This window comes from Pezoporus wallicus, unplaced genomic scaffold (assembly GCF_028554395.1).
Source record: "Pezoporus wallicus isolate ANWC-B61680 ecotype Strahan unplaced genomic scaffold, APGP_CSIRO_Pwel_v1 contig_14159, whole genome shotgun sequence".
Classification (NCBI taxonomy): Eukaryota; Metazoa; Chordata; class Aves; order Psittaciformes; family Psittacidae; genus Pezoporus; species Pezoporus wallicus.
In genome coordinates this window covers 661,033-683,643 of record NW_026642380.1, presented here as the reverse complement: position 1 = coordinate 683,643, position 22,611 = coordinate 661,033, and the positions used below count along the sequence as shown (strand labels likewise).

Below are 22,611 nucleotides of genomic sequence, written 5' to 3'. Positions count from 1 at the left end.
CGGGGCTCCCGGCCGGGACCCTCCTCCCGGAGCGGGGCCGGGGCCGGGGCCGTTACCTGCGGGCTGGGAGGGGGTGGCGTCCGTTGCCCCGCTCCCCGGCCTCATCCTGCCCTCTGTGGTGAGGGGATCCCGTTAACCCCCGTTAGAAACCCGGATGTCTTGATGGGAAACTCCGAATGATTGTCTCCGGCACAGCAAGGGCTTCAGATGGGGCCGCCTCTTCCCTTCCCTTCTCTTTCCCCCGCCTTTTGAGCCCTGTATACAATGAAATCAAGTTTTTCAGATGCACATTTTGACCTCCTGCATCCCTGCTCCTTTATTTAGGCTTGCTGGTCGTGGGAAAAAGCGGAATGGTTTTAATCTGTTTATTCCCTGTCTGTGAATGAAAAAGCAGGTTTTGCTGCTCCTCAGCCTTAGAGGGGAAGGGATTTGTTGGGTGACAGATCTCGTTGCTCCCCCCTTGGGCTGTGGTGTTTTGCTTTGACAGTAGGACGCTTAAACTCCCCACTGGTGCATCCTCAGCAAGTTCCTGAGCAGGAGCTTTGAGCTGCCTTTGGGAATCCTCCGTGTTCCTTTGGAGATCATCCATGCTTCGTTACTCATGGAGAGAGCGGGTGATGCCACAAGGAGGTTTTCCAAGTGGACGTATGAGTAGGAATCTGATTTTCTGGGAGCCCCACGTTAAATTTCTCATTCCCAGGTCAAAACGACTTCAGGAATGCTCCTTAGAGGCGTCATTTTGAGAGTGGTGTTCAAAGCGCACTGCAGTCAGCTCTTCACAGGAGCTGTTTGTCTTCATTACTAATTCAAATGTAAGCCTGAAACTTTCATCTTTTCTGTACAGGACCTAAATAAAACCACCAACTGACAAGTTAAAAACCCAAAACAAAATGTGTTTTGTAGGAAACACACTCAGGTGCTGCAGTTACAAGGGATTGAAGTAACAGCGAGATGCTGAGGGGGTGTTGGTGTATTTTTAACCTTGCTGGCTTCGTGCCCTTTGTTTGACACTGAATTTTTGTGTTTTCCTCTCACCTGCTGGCAGTTAGGCCTTGAAGACAGGGGAAACTTTGAGGCAACAAATGGAGGGGGAAGAACATCTACAGCTACAGAAAAACAGGGTGCAAGTGAAATTGTGGTGTCTGCATCACATCTTCTATTAAACTTCAGCGTGGTTGTTTCTGACTTTCCTCATCTGTCCGTCTGTTTGCTCTCCTTCTCTGAAATAGGATTTATATTTTTGAAGGGACTCCCTTTTACTCCTGTGGAGCATTAATCTTGTGTTAGGGGCTCTTCAGTGAAGAGTCAGTTCAGAAATGAATCCCATGTTGAAATGGAAAACTCATGTAAATCACTAGTGCAGGGGAAAACCAGTGTTTGCTTCTTATCTGTAAGTGGTGGAAAGCTGGTTGTTAAATGCATGTGAATTTTTGGGAAGCCTGGAAACTTGGGCAGTGTAAAGCTGCCAGAGTGATGGTGCTCTGCTGCTATTCACCCTGGTTGACAGCCACAGGGTGAACAGTAGCATTTAACAAACCAAACCAAGTAGAAGGCTTTGGTTTATGAAACTTACTGGAATATGTCATCTATGGTGGGGTGTATTTATCTCTCTTTTTGTTCTGGTTTTTGCTATGTTGGCCTCAAAGAGCTTGCCTCTCCCTTTGCACTTGTAACCGGAAAAGATGCTAGTTAAGACACAAATAATGCTTATTTTCACCTCCCACTGTAACTGTGGTTCTTGTCATTAGTCTTTGCTGTGAGTTGATCCAGAAACCTTCTCCAATTCCTTTTCTGCTTTTCCAGGGTAAACCTGGTAATGAACAAAGGCTGTTTTTAGCATTTTCTTCGTGCTGTCCTTGCCTGACGTCAGCACCTGCTAATGAAGTTTCCTGGCTTTGCTCAGGCAGTGCTTTTCTCACAAATTTTGTTAGTAAACAGATGGAAACTGTGATTAAATCAGCTTCCTTTTATACAGCCACTTTGTAGCACAAGTCACACATCCTCACTGTTTCAAATGAGTATTCTGTGTTTGTTGAAATGTTTCCTATTAATTTCAGTTGTTATCTTTCAATAGGTTTTGTTTAAATGTCCTTGTACCCAATGTAATTGTGATTATAAAAATGAGATTTTGGGGGGTTTAATGCCAGTTGGCTTAAAAATACGGTGCATCTTCATGGAGCTTTTAGATGTTTCTCATGTCTTGCAGTGCCACTGTGTGTTTTGGATGATGGTGGTGCCTGGAAATGTGCCGGTCATACAGCAGGATCATGCTTTCGAACCAGCCTTAGGACGAGACTCCATGGAGAACTCAGCCATGGGCCCTGCCACGGCACCGGCCCCCCAGGAGGTGGGTGCGGAGCTGGCAGAGGTGCGGAAGCTGAGGGAGCTGGTGAGGAGGCTGGAGATAGAGAACCAGCACCCCAGGACCAAGAGCAGCAGGAGTGTGCTTGGGACAGTGCAGAGTGAGCTCCATACTGTTGTGGATAACCATGGCTCTGGTCTTAATGGGATGGAGATTAATAACAGCATCAATGCCATCACCGAGAAGCAGGAATTGCAAATCATGGCGGATCTGCACAGCCAACTAAGCAAGATAAGGAAAGAGGCAGGAGATAACAACTGCTTCACAAAAGATACAGATGCCCAAATGCAGTATAGTAGCAGCAGTGCCACTGAGGAATTGTCTTCCAGCGTGTGTAAGGCGGAAGTGAAGGATGATGGTGACGTGAGGTGTTCCTCACGTACAGCCACGAGTGATAGTACAGAGCTGATGGGAAACGTGGTCCTTGCTGGTATTGATTCCTCAGTTAAAACAAACGAACAAAATCCCAGCCAGAAATGCAGAGAATCAGAAAGTCTGTCCAATGACACGGATCTGGATGAAGTCAAAGTGTTAGAACTTGAAAACTGCAACGAAGAAGAAGACTGCTGGTAGGTATTTCAAACCCTCAGTGATATCTGGAACTCCTGCTGCAGTTGGGAGTTTGGTTTTAGGTGTGCAGTGATTTTTAAGGATATAAAGTGATTTCTATACAGTGCTTCGGTTGCTAGCAGCAGGAATGTGGTTCCTGTTATTGACTGGTCTTATTTTTAAGACCATTTTGCCAGAGCATTATTATTATTTCTTGAATCAGTTTAAGGCTTTGTCTTTCCCCCTTTCTTCCTGACACTGCTGTAGCAAGCACAGAAAACTTCCCTTCCCTGCCGGTTTTTGTGTAACACATGGTAAATGAGTAATGGAGTTTTTAAACTTTAAATACGTTATTTAATAGTTATGTACAAATGAGAGTGTTGTAAAATGCAAAGTGAGACCTCAGGCTGCCTGGAATTTGTGGCTTTTGCTGGTATCTAAGACAACAAACAATTTTCATTTCCTGAATACCGTTTCTTCACAGTTAACCTGTTTCTTTTGTTTGGAGACATGAAGTGAAACAGATCAGTGATGTAATCCTCAGCCAAGCTCACTGTGTAGGCCTCTCTGCTTCACCAGCCTTGTTTAGAACTTGTTGTATAAATCAGCAGATTAATTTCCCTTTGCCCTTCCAAAGCTAGGTAAAGTTTGAGGCTAATTCCAACTCATGCAGTAGCTGCGACTTGAAATTTCAGCCAATGTAAGTGAAGGTAAACTTTTGTTAATGGAATGGAGCTCACTTGGCTCAAGTCTAAATTTGAGGTTATATTAAAAACATGATTGTTGGTTGTTTTTTTCTTTGCAAGCTTTCTTTTAAAACCTATATAATGGTTCTAACTCAATCACTGAAACTCCTTAGGATACCTAAACAGCATTTGGAGCAGATCTCTTTAAAAAGAATATATTTAACCAGTTAAATTTGGAAGACAGGCTTCATTATTTCTGTGTTAATGAAAGCAGTCAATTTTATGTTCATTTTCATGAGATTCTTCAAATTGCATTGATTGGGTGAAGGAACCAGAGGGAGTCTGAGATCACGTGGGCAATGGATGGTGTTGGTGCCATCAAGACTGATTCTGCTCCCAGCAGCTGTGTCTTCACCTTCCCTTGAGCTGGTGACTCATGAGGTTGTTCTTTGCCAGGTGATCTTCTCACTAGACCATGATCTTCCTGTTGTTGATACCTCTGTTTTCTTGTCAGATTTGTCTCATACAGGCAAACATATTAAAAAGAGGTTCCCCAAGGAGCTGTGGTATTACAGAGCACTTGTGCAAGTACTATTGTCATAAATCATCTTTGATCATGTTGCATTGCTTCTATCTGTTCAGTTAACAGCCTGGTCCTCTTGGTCTGCTGACCTTATCTTTAATATCACCTACTAGAGGGGGTGATGCTTTATACCTTAAAGAATAAAGAATTTAGTTTGTAGTCTTTAAAATATGAAGGTGTTTAAAACAGGGGATTGGGAGTGAGAAGCTTTCAAAAAATGAGGCTTTGGTTCTTAGATGTTCGTGTCATTCTAGTTCTAAGAACAGGTCCAAACTTCAGGGTGCTTTCTGTTGTGATATTGTTCTTATGCATCATAACTTCTCAGCAGGTTTGAAGCCTCTGGTGCAGTCTGCCCTTGGGCTGATGTGATAACAGCAAAGCCCATGGCCCCAGGAGGGGAAGGCGGAAGCACAAAGGCACGCGGCAGGGGGCTTATTTTGCAGGTGCAGACAGAGGCTTAGTTTCTGCACTACTTTGAAATTATTAGGTTTATTTAGATCAAACTTGCACATGATTCTGTGCAGCTTCCCTCAGCTTCAGCAGGGTTTGTGTTTATAACAACAACCCTGCGGTCACTGAACTCGGAAAGGTGAGGTGCCGCATCCCACGCTGCAGCTGTAACTCTCTACCTCCTTGGTGCCTCTCCTTTGACTTGCTTGCTTAGGTCCCTTTCTCAAATAGCTGTTCACAATTGTAAATATCCCCTAGACCTGATCAAGTGGAAGTCAGTGTTTTGTGCTGCTGGGTCAGCACAGCTCAGCCACATTCAGACTGGAGTGCTGCTCACTGCTAATGGGTGAGCTCCTTTAAGCTACATCTCAGTGCAGGTCAGCTCCAGAGTAGTTTGCAGAAAGGCTGTTCCCTGCACAGAAGGGATCAAACCAGCCGTGCTTGCAGGAGCCTGACCTTGTTTGTCTTCCTCAGTGATTGCCCCTTGTAGGTGCTCCCCCAAAGAATTAAGTTGTGGTTTTCTCTGCTTTTAGTTTATTGTTTAGTGGTGAGGCACAGGCAAGGCTGCTCAGAGAAGCTGTGGCTGCCCCATCCCTGGCAGTGTTCAAGGCCAGGTTGGACACAGGGGCTTGGAGCAAGCTGCTCTAGTGGAAGGTGTCCCTGCCCATGGCAGGGGTTGGAACTGGATAAGCTTTGAGGTCCCTTCAACCCAAACCACTCTATGAAAAGCAATTCACAAGGTCTTAGTTTCTCAGGCTGGTCACCTGATGAAAACCTTCCAGAGGTATTTTTAACTTGATATAGTCAACTGCTTGCTTAGAGAAAGGCTCGAGGTGTTGGCTCCTGCTCTTTTCCTTAGGGTGAGGTGTGAGCAGGGATATGCTTGGTCCCACTGCCAGAGCAGAGCGGGAAATCTTTTTCACACGCAGCTCAGCAGCCTTGTGCCATGTTCGTATAATGCAGCTCGTGAGTTGTCCCACAAGGTGCCTTTTGATCATCTTACAGACTATTGGCTGTGTCATGAGCTTAAGCTAATGTGTGTTTAGAGCTTCTGGGATTTAGTGCCTAGATTTGGGGATTTTGTTGAGCAGGATTAGTCACTAGATAGGCAGGAAAAGCAGCGCCTTTTCAGGGCTTTGCAGTATCATTTTATTCCTCTTTTCCCAGTTTCTGGGTAAGAAAGTCTCAGACCTCTACTTGGGCTAATACGGGAATGTCTTCGTGTGGAGTGTTTTCCACATGATTTTCCTCCTTTTTCCCTTAGCTTCTATCATTATAAGACCTGCCCAATGTTGTTTCACTGTTGTTCCACAACACTCTATTGTTGAGCTGTTCTATTCAACAATAGTGTTTAGATTTGAGACTAGAACAACATAAAGCACAGAAAAAAATGTTAAAATCAACTTTCTGGAGTGATGTGTGAAGGAAAGGAAAATGGATGCATTACCTGTTTGAAATACACCTTTACAGAAGAATTTAGCTGCCTTCTGAGCACTTTCTGGAAGTATATCCTGTAAACCTAAATCGTTCTAAATATCTTTAGCTACCTCCAATCTCTTTCTTCTTGCTCTGATGCATGTAGCTCACGTTTAGTGCTGTGGTAGCAACTTTTGCTAAGTGCTGTGGAAGGCATGTAATAAACCATCATGTCTTAAAAACTGCAGTTCAATTTACTCTCAGTTTAATGCCCTAATGCACGAGTTATAGAGCTTTCTGCAGCCTGAAGTCTCCTCTTAAGACCTATAGATTTACTAGTGCAAATATCTTACCTAATTAGGATCTTAACCTCTCAGGCAGTACAGGCTTGCACACTTACAACTCATCTGATGTGTCCTGAATTGTGAAGATGCTTTTTCTTCAATGCAGTGTGCAGGTTGGAAAGTTGTCATCATTGGTGCACAACTGGAACTACCTGGCACTTACCAGAGCTGCATTTCATAGCATTCTTGATATGGGAAAGTGAAACACTACTAAGCAGAAAGTAAAGATGTTTTATCTAAGGGTTTCCTCACAGAAGCTGAAGAAAACCTCATTTATATTTAATCAGTTCCACAGCAAACCCCAGTACATCACATTTAGGATATATGCCCCTGATGTTTACTTTCTGAATTTTGTGCTAGGCTTTGTAACTACTCAGATAGGTTCTAAATTGTCATTTGCAATTTGAGCACAGAAAACATTCAAAGCATAACCTTTTGGCATTTAAACAGTGCACGCTTCACACCCCAGCTGCTGAGTTGAGGGAGCAAACTGCAGGGTAAAGCTTACTGAGGAATCAGGTATTTGTTAAAGCCAAAGGACTTTGGCTGACTGGTTAACTGACGGTTGTGTGCATGCTTCATGGCACGCCTGAGCATATTTGTACCAGAAACACTGCATACATGATGCCAGGGTACCTGAGAAGTTGGTACATTGAAGCCTTCCCCAGAGCTTCTTGAAAAGGAAATTTACTAAGGCAGATGCTGTGGGATCAAAACCAGAATTCCCCTCTTGTTCAGTTAAGCTGTCTGTCAGTGCTCTGAGTTGAGCTTTCTTCCTTGAGTTTGGTGAAATCTCTTCCCTGTGAGGGTGGTGAGACACAGACACGGGGAACCCAGAGAAGCTGTGGCTGCCCCATCCCTGACAGTGTTCAAGGCCAGGTTGGATGGGGCTTGGAGCAAGGTGCTCTAGTGGAAGGTGTCCCTGCCCGTGGCAGGGGGTTGGAACTGAGTGAGCTTTAAGGTTCTTTCCAATCCAAACCAGTCTGTGATTGATCTTATGATTGTATGAAATTTAAGTGAGACCATCTCTTACCAATAGACTTGTCAGCTGGGAAACGAGAGTCCTCTGCCATACTACAGAGGACTCCAGTACCCTGTTCCATGTGGAAACAGTTCTGGCAATCAAACAAGTGTTACCATACGTCTGATCACATAGAAGCATGATTAGCGGTGTGGAAGGAGCTGGGTAGAGCTACTGCTTCCTGAAGTAGAGCAGGATTTCCTCCCTTAACCTAAAATACGTGAAGAACAACGTGACCTGCCCTAAGGAGGCCATTGGCCTCTTTTTTGTTTGATGGTTTTATTGCTGCTTTTTTTGTCTCAACTGTAAAGTAAATCCAGAGAGAGAGCAATTGGCTCTCTCTGATTTATTGGATCTGAGTGGCTGCAATGCTCATTTACCCATGCAGGAGCGCAGCAAGACGTGCTTGTAGGGATAGTGCAGCTGCAGGAATAATAGTGTTCGTGTTTCTCAGCATTTATTTTGTCAATAGCAAATTAGCTTTTGGATTTTGGTATTTGCCTGTAAAGCTTGGTATGAAAAAGCTTCTTCGGGAGAGCGTGACTGAAGAGACTGCAAAAGATGGGTCTGGCCAGGGGCAGGGATATTATTAAGATCTATGAACCCATGAGTAGCGTGTCAAGAGACAATGGGGAATAATGACCTTCCGTCTGTACCCACCCCTCAAGAGCCAGACAAGAGGAATATAAGTGTAAAGAACAGGTGACATTTTCAGGGCAGGTGAATGGATGGAGGTGGTTCTTCACCCTGGACGCTGGGGCATTGCAGGACTTGCTGCAATAGGGTGCTGTGGGTGCTAGAAGCAGGTATGAAGTAAAAAATGGGCTTAGATGTAGATACTTCACTAAAAAATGTGATTTTGATAAGTGCTCCATCTGACACTCCCAGATTGCCAGGCTGAGGGAGTCCAGGACAGCGTTCTGCCTCAGTATGGCTTTGGGATTGGTTGTTTCTATGCTTATCCTTACCTGGAGTCAGGACAGAAGGCAGGGTGATAGCTGAGATGGACATTTTGATGCCAGTATTTTAAATATCCCAGTTGTCTCTTTTACCTCTGCCAAACATGGATAGGCACCTGAGACCCCCATAGTATGTTTCTGTGCCTTTTAAACATGAGAGGTTTTAGAAAGTAATGGGATAATTACTGAAATATCTGTTGATCTGTATTGGTTTTGTTGTGGAGAGCTATGTTTTATGAATTGAATACAAGGTGCCTGAGTGAGAATGAGTAACTGGAGCAGAAAGACTTGATGTGTCTCACTGCAGGAGTGTCAAAAGTTATTGCTCAAGAGCGTAGGAGGCCAGTGAACCACATGCAGACTTTTCTTGAGGTCTTAAAACCATCCTCATCATCGTTTCATGCTCAGATACTAGAACTTGCCTTCACACTGCCAGGTATGGGGCAGCCACAGCTTCTCTGGGCACCCTGTGCCAGCGCCTCAGCACCCTCACAGGGAAGAACTTCTGCCTAATGTCTAATCTAAATCTTCCTCCCCTGTTTTTCATGTGGGTAACTTCTCTATTAACTCCTGTTAAATGCACTTTAGTAAATGCTGTTTCGTTGGCTGTGTGCTTTGAGTTAATGGGCATTTTTTGCTGTCTCCTTTCCATCTTTGCAAAGGCTCTACGTATCCCCGAGGAAATCTGTGGATCAGAAAACAGCCTCACCTTTAAAATGGTGCCGGCAGGTGCTGGATAACCCCAGCCCCGAGACAGAGGTGGCCTGTCGGACTCTGCTGAGCAGACTTGATCAAGGTATGTAAGCTGGGACATTGCTGCCTCAAGTGTCCCTCATATCCACTTGTGTACTTGACATCCGTGAGAAGTGGTGAAGCAGAGGAGAACTGAAGGGTGCAGTTGCAGGGTGGAGAGTGTCTGCAGACACAGCACTTCACATACTGGCTCAGATTTGTGCATGTTTGTGCAGCCCTGTGTGGTGGTGTGTAGAAACCTCCCTGCTTTTGGTTACGCTGGTCATGCCTCGGCTATGAAGGTAGGAGATCAGTCTGTAAACAGCAAGAAAATTGCACTGATGGCAAGGAACAGACCAAACAAGTGGAACTGTGGTCTTTCACCTCTATGTATTTGTTAAGAAGCAAATAGAGGCATTTCAATTTAACAGCCAGATTGACCACCTTGTTTTCTGCTTTTGATTATGTTCAGAGCCAAAACTCTAAAACATGTTTTAGTGTTTGCTGGTTCTTGATATTATTTTTCAGTATTTAAACATCTTCAGTGTACAAATATGCAGAGGGACTAATATGCTTCAGGAGAATGGGGGAGAGACTCACACAAAACTCTTATTGCAGCTTCTTCTCTATATCAAAAGTTCTGGTGGTGTTGTTTCTAATAGTGATGATTCTTACAGTATCGTACCATTAGTAGCATTACCTGGTAATGTAGTTGTCCGCTGCTCAAAGCTTACAATCATAAAACATTAAAATCCCTAAGCTGAAGAAATGGAGTCACATGGAAACCTAGTTTTAATTCCAGTTTTATCTTCCCCAACAAGCAGTTTGTGGTTGCTTTTAGCTGCATTACTTCACCACGGAAGGAAAATCCCGTAATCAATCTGCCTGAAATGAAATGCTACAGAGCCTTCTGTTCAGTAGTATTCTGGGGTTGTAGCTTTGTGTGTTTTCCTTTTCAGAGCACCAGAGGATCAATACCACATTAGCCTTTCACTGATGTAAGAGCTGTTAGAATAGCTGCAGATGTTACTTCATTCCAAACCTGAGAAGGTTCTGTTTCTGCATACCTGTAGTATATCACCTGGAATCCATGTGGTGGATATCCTAACCACGTCTTTTCCAATGTACTCTGGGTTAGAATGGGAAATGGGCTGAATTGCTGGTAACCAAACCACTGAGGGGTTTGCAGTGAGTAAGTTATCCTGCTCTATACTGTACAGCTTTCTGTAGCATACAGCTTTCCTCTGTAGGCAGCTGGCATTTACCCTGCAGCTGGAGGAGTGACCAGTTTTAGTATGTTCCTCTAAGAGCTCCTCAGGGAAAATCATCACAGAGCAGGAGCTGTTGCACCTTCATCTGTCTGGTTTGACTCGCCAACATCTAAACACAAAAGCAGGGTTAGTGTTTGAAACAGTGCAGTTTCCAACAGAATTAATGGTGTGAAGTTCAGGGATGTTCTTAACTGCTGAAATCCAGTCCCCAGCTTGGTGCAGAAGTTGCTGTCTGCCTTGTTTGAACTGGCTTTGTCTTCTGTGTGAATGCAAGAATCCTGACTTCAGTTTGGGCAGTAATTTGACTTCAGGGATTTGAAGTCTGAGAGGATGCTGTTTTGTTGGGAGGGGTTTGGGTGGCTTTTCTCATTGTTTGGGTTATGATTTGTTGTTGGGTTTAAGTTTACATTCTTCCAGTGTTTTGGCAGTGCTTGTGGTCAGGCTTATTTTGAGTTTAGCCTTGAAATTCCTCATTTGAGATAACTGAATGTTGTTTGAGACCAAACTTCATTTACTTTCATAAACCATCTGCTCTGAAAAACTCGAATGAAGGTTCATTCCATTAACTCTTTGCTTTCTGCCTGAAATATATCAGCTTTTATTGTACGGCATTGTTCCAAACTCAAATAGTCTGACCTTATACTTCGGGGGGGGGGGGGGGGGGGGAATAAACAACAAAACTTATTTATATAGTGAATCTTCATTGTTTTCTTAGCTACTGTTCTCTCAGTGGTAATGGCTTATGGGCAGTCCAGCAGCCCCTTGAATATATACAGGTTACAGATGAAGTCATTCCTTAGGTGCTCATTTCCCACTTCACAAGTGTGGATGCACTAATTCTGCTACCTGGCTTACTTTTGACTGTTTCACTAACTCATATGTGAGTCTTTGTGCTGAATGAGAATTTCAGAATGGCTGTTTCCCATACTGATCTGCTCTCAGTTCAGTCCCAAGGCACAGCTTTGCAGTGTAACGCTGGTTTGAATCCATCAGGATAAAGTCAAAATAACAGATGTGTAAAGATATGCAGGTCAGTGGAGTTCTTGAGAGGGAAGATGGGTGTAGAAATGACAGATACTCATGAAAACAGCCATGTCTGAAGACCAGCCCTTTCAAAGCGTGTGGCTTGTTAAAGCCCAGTTTGTCAGCAGTTATTCCTGGAATTCTTCAGAAGTGACAGAACAAGTTAAAGGGGAGAGCAAGCAAGAGGCAGGCACCGCTTTGCTTCCTACAGTGGTAACCGACACTGTCAAAATGTCTCATTTGAAGTACATCTGTTCCAGTATTGAATCTTGTTTGATCTGTTGCCTTGCTTTATCTTATGCTCTTTGGTTTTCAGAATAACTTGATAACCTTGATGGCTTTTTTGTATTTTTCCTTCTAGCCAGTAGATGGAAAAACCTGTATTGCAGTCCGCTGGCATCACCAAGCACCCATAATCTGAATACAGAGCCAGGCTCCTGTAGCAATGCACTAAACTCTCCCGGGCATCTCAAATCGACTAACAAAGCACTACTAACCTGTGGCAGCTCAGGTATGGCATGTCAATAGAGCAGTGCAAACCTCCAGTGTTTAAAATGCAAGGAGTTTTACTAACTGACACAGGGAAAAGTTACTAAGAGATGCAAGTTCACTCATGGGGATTTTCTCTTTTTATTTTGCTTGCTGACTGACCCAGGTCTCGTCTGTTTCATTAGAGAAAACCTCCTTGCATTCTAAATGTTTTGTATTTATTTCATGGTTTCTGTTTTTATAAATTTATATATTTATAAATTGTACTAATTTTAAGTGACTTCAGGTAGAAAACAGCTGGTGGGGCAAAGAAAATACTGCTCTTGAATAATGGTATCCTCTGTAGGTGTTAACTTTATGAAATTCCTTGGATTCAGTTTGCTGGCTTGAGAGTTTCTTTTGTAAATCGTGATTAGTGTAGGCAACAGAAAGGAGCCTTGTGCTTTAAGGTAAAAGGTGTAACCTCCAGGAGAAGCTTTTAGATAGGACAAGTGGGCAGGTGAACACAATATAACAAAAGTTTTGTCAGATATTATTGCGTTTGGAGTAAGATTTCCTACCTTAGAGGCCATTTCCACACAATTCCTGTTGGAAACCCATATTTGTAGGAATGATAATGAAGCTTCTGAGCCTCAAGTCTGCCTTTGCATATAAAGCTGCTGCCTAAGGAGTCCATGTGGGCTCTTCCAGGAGCCTCATTTATCCTGGATGCAGGTTGTGCTCAGCTTCCGAGCACAAAGACTTTGCCCTTTGGCTTTATGATCAAAGGAATCTTCCTTGATTTCTTTCTTTGTTTATTTTCCTGGAAATTGCTATGTCCTAATTTGCATGTTTAAAAACATAAAGCATATTTAACAGTCCTGGCTTGAAGCTTGCTATTGGATGAGCCTCTATTTTAAGGATTAAAAAAGGGTTGATATGGATGTTTCCACAGGTGCAGGTATGCTCTTGAGAGCTGCTGGGTTTCTGCTGTAAATAGAAGTGAACACTGATCTCTGTTTGCAAACAAAGGCTGCATGTAGGGCTGCCAGCTTTGCAAGCTGGATTCTGCAGGGAAACGTTTCTAAATCAATCTCTTGTTTTTAACATGAGGTTGGTTGGCGATCTAGATTCTACCCACCTTTTCACACAGAAACAGTAACTGATGTGTAAAACCAAAGTGTCTGTGGAACTTCTAAGGCTTCTTCATTCACCCTGCAAATCAAAGGCTGTGTCACGGGTGCCACATGAAAAGGCAGGTATAGAACAGGCTTTATCCAAATGGGATTATACATGAGAGTTCACTTTGCGTGTGTGGTGGCTTGTCCCTTAAGGAAGTGCTAACATGAGTTTAAAGTTCACCAGCAACTTGAGTGACTCAAATCTAATGTTATTTCTGAGAAGATTGGAGCTTCCCTACCCTGAAAACTCTTTAACAGTAACTGCCCTGAAAAACTAAACAAAGAGCCTGTGACAAAATCCAGATGTGAAGGTTCTGTAATGAAAATCACAGTCACCCCATCTTGCAGTGTTGAGCCCACAGCGCTTTTTGCTCATGAAAGAATGTGAATGTTTTCCTTCTTCTTTCCTTGACCATTTTAAAACACACCTGCAGTTCAGAATGCAACAACCAAACTAACCACGTACAACTGAGTGGGAACTTCTTAAACAGCTGCATTCAGGATACAGCTGCATTAAAAATACAGCTTTTAGTATGGGAAAACTGCTTATTCCTTATCCTACATCCCGCAGGTGCAGTCCCTACGCTCATGTTGCCTCCAATGTCTTTTGCTGACGACAGAAGAAAAAACAGGATTGTGTTGTACAGTTATAATACTGGAGGGTCTTGACTTGGAGTATGTATTTGTGCAGCACACATGTGCACAGACACAGTCCTTACAGTACAGTCACACTTCTCTCGTGGTATTGTGTTACATCTTAAAGCTGGCTTTTGCAGATGAGGAGTTGGAGGCTTACTGGTACAAAGCAGTTTTCTCAATGTATTATTTATTTTACACATGGACTTTAAATGTGTCTTTTCCATGTCATTGGTTACTGCTCTTCAAAACTGGTTGAAGAAATAATATTGGGAAACTGCTGCTTTTTCCTGCCTGCCTGGAGTTGACCATTGTTCAAAGGGCTGCTCAGAAATGGCTTTTAGATGTTTTGCTGAGAGCAGGCAAAATGTTGTATTGCTGGCATCCTTGTTGAGAATTACTCTGCCAATGTGCTGCCGTGAAGACCCCTCAGAACACAGCAGGCCAAGCCTGAAGCTGAAGCGGAAGTCTGTGGTGAATGACATCCCATGGATGCTCTGGGAGGCTGACTTCCACTCTGGATGTGTCTGCTGGTGCGCCTCTGCCTGCTCGTTGCTTTTTATTTAAGAGATGATATCAAATCCCTGCTTGAGCAGGATTTGTATCTCTTAAGCCTACTTTAGCTGAAAGTGATGTTAAGTGCTCTCAGGCTCTTGCATATCTACCTGCTTCATCCAATCTGCTGTCAGAGTGGGGGGTCTAAATCTATACACTACTAATTGCAAACTTGTCTTGGAATTAATTTAAGATAATGATGTATTTTCTCCTAAAATAGCTCTGTGAGTTACATGGTCTGATGTGTCTGTGTTCAGGGGTTAGTTACACTGGGAGCATGTGGCATAGATGAGCGTATTTGCCATGTAGAGGTTTCACATTCACTGATCCTTCTGCTCTCCCAGAAATTTCTCTGGTCATTTTTTGTGTTTCCCTAGGGGGTGTTTTTCTGTTGTGTGAGGTTTGGGTTGGTTTGGTTGTTTTTTTTTTTTAATACAAGTATGTATCTAGATCAATAGTTGCCCTTTTCTCAAAATAGGGAGAAATAATACTGATACTCTAATGGTTCTAAGCTCAAAATTACCTTCTCCACAGCTTGTTCCCTGCACAGGTACAACTCTGCCTCCTGAAAACTGCAGGTCAAAACACTGAGTGTTGTGTTCTCAGTTATTTCTAACTACTTAATTATTTCTAGCAACCATTCCTCAACTTCACAACTGCACTGGCTTTATTGTCAGAATACCTGCTCTGCTGCTTGTTCTTGGTTTGTATGTGGATGTCTGAATGCTTTTGTGCTCCTCTTCCCTCCTGAAGGTTATCTGAGCATGCACTCTGCACTGAGCTCTCAGTCATCTGTGGACAGCGAGCTGAGTACATCTGATGACTCCATCTCTATGGGATATAAACTGCAGGACTTGACTGATGTCCAGGTCATGGCACGCCTTCAGGAAGAAAGTAGGTGATGGCCATCTTCTTTGAGTGGTAGTTTTAGCACTGTAGAGATAACGTAGATGGATTCCAACTGGAGTTCTCTTCCCCTTTCCCTAACAACAAAAGAATAACTGAAAAGATCATTTCACATGTTTGTGATTTGCAGGGGCTTCCTTTAATATTGTACAGGCCCGAACTGCCACTGAAACTTAGCAATTGTAGAACATTCTCAAGATCACACCTCTTAAAGCAGAGGATAGTGTTGAAAGTATTATCCCACACCCCACTGTTAAATACATAAGCACTCTTTAATACTCAGAACTCCTTCATCCCATGTTGTCTCTGAAGTATAGGTGTAGTTTCATGAGAGACTGTTTCATTGTCATGGCAGTTCAAACAGCAGCAGCTCACAGTACCCACCTGGTTGCAGCCCCCTCACTTGAGCAAACACAAGCAGGACATTCCCTGTGGATTGCTTTGGGAGCTGATCCAGCTGAAATAATAACCCAGCAATTTTTCTCCTTGTAAACGTGTGTTTTTCTGAGCAGTGGCTGCAGCCTGGAGCCCTGTTAGCAGCTGTCTGCAGGGCTGGGTATTACAAGTTGTTTATGGCACAGAAGATGCATGTACTATTTCACCGCTCTACTGAGTAAACCCAGGAGTTCAGGAGTGCTAAACCTGAAGAGATGGAGTTATAGTTTAAGTTTTGCTCTGGTAAACCATTCAGAAGCAGCTCGGTGGATTTAACTTAACAATGAAACAAGTTCGTGTCCCAGTGGGGGAATTTTGGGGCTTGGATCCAATTCCCATTAAATCATGGGTAAACTTTGCATTGACTTCAGTGAGATTTGGATGAGTTCCTAATTGAAGGTGGAACAAAGTGGTTGGATCTGTTTTTCTGTGCAAATGAATCCTTAATTTGATTTACAGGAAATGGAGAATGAAGTTCTCTGGTTTGGAGAACATTCACTGACTTTAGAAATGTGCATTTATCCATTTTAAAACCACTATGATCTAAGAACTGGGCAAAAGACACAAGATCTGCAATCACTTTTTTGCAGCTCAGGAGAAGTTGTATTAAAGTGAACAAAGCAAATAACAGCCTTTTCCTTTCTAAACTTGAATATTTTCTTATGCTTTGTGATAAAAATCCTGTCACATTACAAAGGTTCCAGTGCAATATGAAAAGTGCTTCATCCTCGGAAAGATGGAAGCTTTTCATGTTGCATTGTGAAGGGAGAGGAGTGGGCAACACTTCCTTTATTTAATCCCTGCACTAGGAAGAGGCTTTTTCAGAGCTTTAAGTGGTGCCTTTCTCAAAAGCCCTTTCTGCCAGCTTGCTGAATTAGTTCTTGGTAGGAAATTGCTGGTATTTTGTTAGGCAAGAAGATGAACTAAAGGTGTAAGTGGGGGGGGACCTGTAAATACACATGTGCACTGGAGGTGTCTGTAAGAATCAGATGTGTTTTCCCTTGGACACAGGAGTTCAGATCTTTGTTTCAACCAGTTGAAATGTCGGTGGGTGAGTAATTAATTGAACTAAAACATTCATACTGTGAATTGAACTCCTCCATCTAGTTAACCTCACAATGCTCGTGTGGCAGTATCTAGTCCACAGTCACAGCTGCTTGTGTCTGTGACATAGGGAGTAATTCAGGTCAATTTGAATATTAGCTCTATTAACAGTGCTGATCTGGGTGACACTGTTCCACTTTAGGTGTTCCATAAGCTGTGAGTGTCTCCAGCAAAGCAAGTTCTTAACTTGACTCTCCTCCCAAGGTGAAATCACTGATAAAAGGGTTGCTTCTGAATTGTGTTGCATCTGGGTAAGGGATTCCTATTTAAAACCTGCCTCTGATCCAGGTTGCCTCTGTTCCAGGCCTCCGTCAGGATTGTGCCTCCAGCTCTGCATCTGTGTCCCGGCGCAGCTCCAGCGCTTCCCTTCACTCCCTGCGCAGAGGGACCTACAGCGACCAGGAGTTCGACACGTACAGCCTGGAGGATGAGGATGACTACGACTGCTCCCTGTCGTACCGCAGCGCGCACAGATACTCACCCTCTCCGCTCAGTTCACCCCGATGTCAGTCCCCTTCCTCCAGTGCAGATTACAGCAGGTCATCCACATCCCGGATCCGTCCCCCAAGGAGATCTGTGCAAAGTCCCATGCAGGACCGGCTCAAGTATGCCAACAGTGAGGGTAAGCTGGGGCTGAGCTTTGACGTGAGCCAGTGCAAGTAATTTTGACATACACATTTCAAAAGAGCTGTTATTTAATGGAAACAAAGAATGAAGCAGGTCAAGGGAGGGTACTCTGCTCTTGTGAGACCACACTTGGAGTACTGTGTCCAGCTCTGGGGCAACAACACAAGAGGGACGTGGAGCTGTTGGAATGGTTCCAGAGGAGGCCACGGAGATGCTGCAAGGGCTGGAGCAGCTCTACTCTGCAGCCAGGCTGAGAGAGCTGGGCTGGGTCAGCCTGGAGAAGAGAAGGCTCCTGAAGGGGAGACCTTAGAGCAGCTCCAGTGCCTAAAGGGGCTACAGGAAACCCAGAGAGGGGCTTTGGACAAGGGCCTGTAGGTACAGGACAAGGGGAATGGTTTTAACCTCCCTGAGGGGAGACTGAGATGAGCTCTTAGGCAGAAGCTCTTCCCTGTGAGGGTGCTGAGGCGTTGGCACAGGGTGCCCAGAGAAGCTGTGGCTGCCCCATCCCTGGCAGTGTTCAAGGCCAGGTTGGACACAGGGGCTTGGAGCAAGCTGCTCTAGTGGAAGGTGTCCCTGCCCGTGGCAGGGGGTTGGAATTGGATGAGCTTTAAGGTCCCTTCCAACACAAACCAGTCCGGGATTCTAGGATTAGTTATACACTAATGGTTAAAGGTTGGACCAGATGATCCTCAGGTTCCAATCCAGTGTTCTGTGATACTTGTCTGTTTTTAAGCATGTATGTTTTTCAAGAGAGGGCCTAACCCTTTACACATCCCCATTGCTACCAGAAGCAGCAACGGAGAATTTGCTCTTGGTTTCAGAGGAGATGAGGCACAGCATGCCCAACCTGGCCAGGACCAGCCTCCGCTCCTTGGAGTCTGTAAGGAGCAGTCGGAGCTTGGAGTCAGATCTGCAGGTGCCAAGCAGCCGAATTCCCAGAACCCAGCAGCGGTCAGCAGGTCGGTGTGAGGTGTTCTCTGTGCACCCCTGCAGCTGATTCCCCTCTGTCTAACCAACCCTAAGGACACCCTAAGAGGCCTGGTATCCTGAATTGTTCTTAAACTACCTTTGCCAACTGGGTTGTTCTTCCTTTTGTTGCTCTATTCCTAGGTCTGGCTCCCAGTAAGCTCAGGTATTCCTCCAGTGCTGGGCAGTCTCCCTTGACAGTGCGACAGCCGATGAAGGCAGGGTCATGCACAAACTCTCTCCTCACACCCAGGCAGCCAGTGAAAGCCTGCAGTTACACAGGCCCTGTCAGTGGAGTTCGAAAGCCACAGGCATCTTCACAGCTCCACGCAGGCTCTTCCAGCAACACTTGCACTACCAGAAGCAGTAACATGGTCACTGTGGCAAAAAACTCCCCCATCAAAGCCCGCACGTCTGTTGGGGGGATCTCGGTGCCCAAGAACAAGCCAACACCGCCATCCAGGAGGTAAGCATGAGGCTCCAAACCTCACAGACTTTAACATCTGCCTTTTGGTTCACAGGTTAAACCACTGGGTTAAAAAGTTATGTTCATCTCCAATCTTAAAAGCATGACGTGGGTATGGAGTTGGGTCACAACTACTGACTAACTGTAGATGTGGGGTTGTGGCTGGAGAGCCTTTGAAGAAAGAGCAGTACTTAGCTGGGAGATGGACATTACAGGGTTGCAGTCCCCTTCTGTGGATGTCTTTGGGAACTGCCTGGCTGGGACTCAGCAGCTTCTGGGCGAGATGCCCCTTTTTACCACATCAGCAGTGACCAAACCACTCAGTATTTCAGTGTTCCATCTGCTTTAAAAAGTGTGTTATTAAAACCAAGCTGATTATCCCAGAAAGTGAAAAGCCCCAGGGTCAAACTTCTTTCTATAAGAAATGAACATTATGGCACATACTTACTCAGTGGGAAGGGGAAAAACTCTTCCAAAAGACCAATAACTCTTTGCTGTTCATATAATAATCTTCCCAGATGACCTACTTTGGTGCTTCTTAATTTTGTTACTGGTAGAATAAGGTTGCTGTGGTTTTTTGTCTTCTTTAGTCTTTGGTTAGGACTTCAGGTGAGTTTCTAAAGGGCTTGGAAAGTAGGACAAATTACCAAGGCTTGTCTGTAGAATGATTCTGTATCCTTGCAGTAACTTTCTACAACAGGGGAAAGCAGAGCATAGAAAAGGGCTTCAGTAACTTACAATTCTTGTTCTTGTTTCATGAGTCTGAACTGATTTAGGGACCACATCTTAATCCGGAAAGGTGCGAGAGCGGGTTGGACTTTGCTTTTTTTGACATTTATTTCTGGCTTTTACAGTTAGCTTCCTAAATACTTACACTGTGGATACCTGAAGCTTGTAGATAGTCTTAAAGAAGCAGGTGTTTACTTAGAACCTATTAAATCCCTTTAAAGAATAAGGCCTCTAAGACATGTTAACGCATACCTGCACGCCTGCTTTGTGCACTGGAGCAAGCATGCTCATCCCATCATCCTGAGGCATCTGCTGTGCTTCACTGTGTGATAAATTGCCAAAAGCTGGGTTTTTACAGCTCTTTTTGGCACAGCTGTACCATGAACTTTTATGATTGAGGAAAATGAAGGTGATTTGGTATCAGGCTAATACACAGTAAGTGCTTGTTGATTTTTAATGTCCCATTGTAGCCTTCAATTGAAATGTATCTATTTAAAACCTCCCATCTGAATATTAATTTAAAATCAGTGTCTTACTTTGCAGTAATACATTGACAAAACCTGGGTATTTTTCAGGTGTTCAGTTGTATTTGCAGGGAAAATACTTCTCCTGGACTCAGTCACAGGAAAAACCCTGTAACAGTGTTAACAGCAGAGCAGCATAAATGTCACTTGATGTCCCTGCACTGCCTGGAATTGGTGGTGCTGCATCTGTTCCTCTGGCACATGTGAGGCTGCAGCGGTTTGCTGAAGGCCGCCAGATGTTAGCATCAGTAGATGTGAAGCCTCAAACAAGCATTCCCTGTGCTCAGCAGGTTTCTGGGATCTTCCTCCTTCTTGCAGCTGTTTGTTAGTGCCCTTTTCCCATTTGTCTCTCAACCCAGGTTTCTACAGTCAGCACAGACCACAGAGGACGATTCCTGGAAGGATGGGTGCTACTGACAACCCAACACCCCTGTGAAGCAGACCCCAGCTGGCTGGGCATGCAATGGAACTCCAGAGACCCATCACATTGCAGACTGATGTATATAGCTCCCCTCCTCTTGACACAGACTGTCCTCACCCTGTCACCTGCCAAGAGCCCGACCTCACAGCAGCAGAACAGACAACTCCTTTGCTGTGTTCCCACTGCTGTAAACGTTAACTGCAACACAAGTCTTCACAGGAAGACTGCAAGTAGCCTTATCTCCTTTAAACCTCCACTGCAGCCCTTGGGAAGGTTTGTCACAGCAGCACTCTGGGACCTGCTCTGGAGGGTGCTGGCTTCAGCAGGCTGCTGGGGTCCAGGGCGCAGCTTGGAGCTGTCGCTGTGTTGTTCCACAGCATCAGCAGCAGCTCGGGGAGACTAGAACTAGGTATAGAGATGTTAGAAGTGACTTTCCAAACTCAGCCTCGTGTTCTCGACTCTGTCTGAAACTCACGTTTTTTGGTTCGATTTTTTGTTTTTTACTTCTGTATAGAATGTGTTCCTGCTCCTTTTTATTGTTTGTTCTAGAAGACAAAGCAGGGTTTTATAACTGTAGTAACACTTCAAGCTGTTGTGGTCAACGTGCGTCACCGTTCACAAGTGAAGGAGCAGTACACAATATTTGTGTGGGTTTGTGAACAGGCAGTTGCAGGGACAGGGGCTGCTCTTTAAAACCTGCTGTTCAGCAGCATCTGAACTCAGATGAAAAGTTGAATACCAGTTAAAAGTGAACTTCTTAACAATAACCCTCCCTGCCTGATCTGAATGGAAGTGTTTCCTCTTCCACCCAGCTCCCACCTGCCCTGGGTTTTGTAGCAGTTTTCTACTGTCTCTTTGGTTATGAAGGATTCTGTTCCAGTGTCTTCTTCCTCAGCAAGTGCTGGATGCTCTGAATGCAGTCTTAGTACAGGAAACATGCACTGATAGCAATGTTCTCCCTGCCATCAATGTGATTTTGATAGTGTAGTTTAATAAAACGTTATGGTGCTGAAATAGATCTGTTTTATTCAAACTGAGCCTGACTGTGGGCTGGTTTTGTGCTAGGAATGAGCAGCAGCTCCCAGCCTGCAGGAGTTGGCTTCTGCACTCCACCTCTAACTCTCTGCAGGGGTAAACAGGGCTCAGAGGAAGCCTCACGTGCTGCAAGTGCTGATATTTACCTTTAATCTCCTTGGATTTCATCAGGATGAGGTGGGGGTAGCAAAGGAAAACTCCATTCACAGCCCTGGCTTCATGGCTTTCCTAGAAGAACATCCACAAGTGGGCCAAGAACAACAAAGTACAGGAAACGCCGCTGGCAAAGAGGAAGCTTTACAGCAGCTCATTCTCAGAGCACAAACCCCTCTTTGCCACATGTGAGTGTCACAGACAACTGTACACCAACAGGTTTCTCTGCACCCCCCCTAAAGCTCTGCAGGTTTACAGCACTGCCCTGTTCAGGCTTCTCCTTTATGGAGAAGGTTCTTTTCCAGAACCCGGCCAGGTGGTAAAGCTGGAACCTCAGTTGTAGAGAACTTACTTATTTACCTCCCCCCTGTACAGAACAAAGAGCAGCAGAGCTCAGGGGGTTGATCTTTCTGTTGAGTTCTCTTCTGTCTTACCTTTGGGCTACAGCCCCCATAAAGAGCAAACCAGCATTTCCCTGCAGGCTCCTGAGTTGAGACAGCTCCTGCTACTTAATGGCTACTGAACATCTATTTAATGCTAGATAAAGACCAAAATCTCCTTGGAAGAGTGCAGTGTTTAACTAATCAAGGTTGTCTCCCAGCTGAAGTGCATCAGGCTGTGACACTGCTGCTCTGAAGAACCAAGGAACTGATGTCTACAGCAATACTGACCCTGTTACATATTTCTAGACAGACCAGAGGCTTAAGAGGAGCAGCAAAGAGGTGAGCAGGGCCTCATTCTGCTTGGATTCACAGGCATTTAAAATACAAGTCCCATATTCCCAGCTCCTGGAGAGCTGTCCCACTTCAGGTCACACGTGCCCCAGGTTCACAACATGGCTTCTTTCCACCACCAGCCATCAGCCCGTCAGGTCAGAACGGGCTCAGGCACCTGCATCAACACAAGTCAGAATCCCCCTGGCACAGGGAGGTTTTCACAGCCACACTTCCAAGTGTGACCTCCCCAAGCAGCCCCACAGGTGATGCCCCCCCCCCGGTTACTCAGTGGT

General features: G+C 44.7%; 1 protein-coding gene across 2 annotated transcripts; it reads left to right on the top strand.

The window, feature by feature from the left end:
* Positions 1-325: 325 nt before the first annotated feature.
* Positions 326-20,678, top strand: LOC130610043 (SLAIN motif-containing protein-like). 2 transcript variants are annotated; one of them, XM_057429595.1, is made up of 9 exons: positions 326-812; positions 2,207-2,931; positions 9,033-9,166; positions 11,758-11,907; positions 14,990-15,130; positions 16,986-17,303; positions 18,130-18,267; positions 18,419-18,740; positions 20,353-20,678. In XM_057429595.1, exons 2-9 carry the CDS (start codon positions 2,225-2,227, stop codon positions 20,408-20,410), a joined length of 1,968 nt encoding a protein of 655 aa, XP_057285578.1. In that variant the 5' UTR covers positions 326-812; positions 2,207-2,224; the 3' UTR covers positions 20,411-20,678. The 2 variants fall into 2 exon arrangements, with proteins under 2 accessions (XP_057285578.1, XP_057285579.1); XM_057429596.1 differs by lacking the exon at positions 11,758-11,907.
* The last annotated feature ends 1,933 nt before the right edge of the window (positions 20,679-22,611 follow it).

Coding starts and splice junctions, on each gene's coding strand:
- LOC130610043 (XM_057429595.1), top strand. CDS start 2,225: ATGATGGTGGTGCCTGGAAATGTGCCGGTCATACAGCAGGATCATGCT. Junction 2,932..9,032: donor AACGAAGAAGAAGACTGCTG/GTAGGTATTTCA, acceptor ATCTTTGCAAAG/GCTCTACGTATCCCCGAGGA. Junction 17,304..18,129: donor CAAGTATGCCAACAGTGAGG/GTAAGCTGGGGC, acceptor TCTTGGTTTCAG/AGGAGATGAGGCACAGCATG.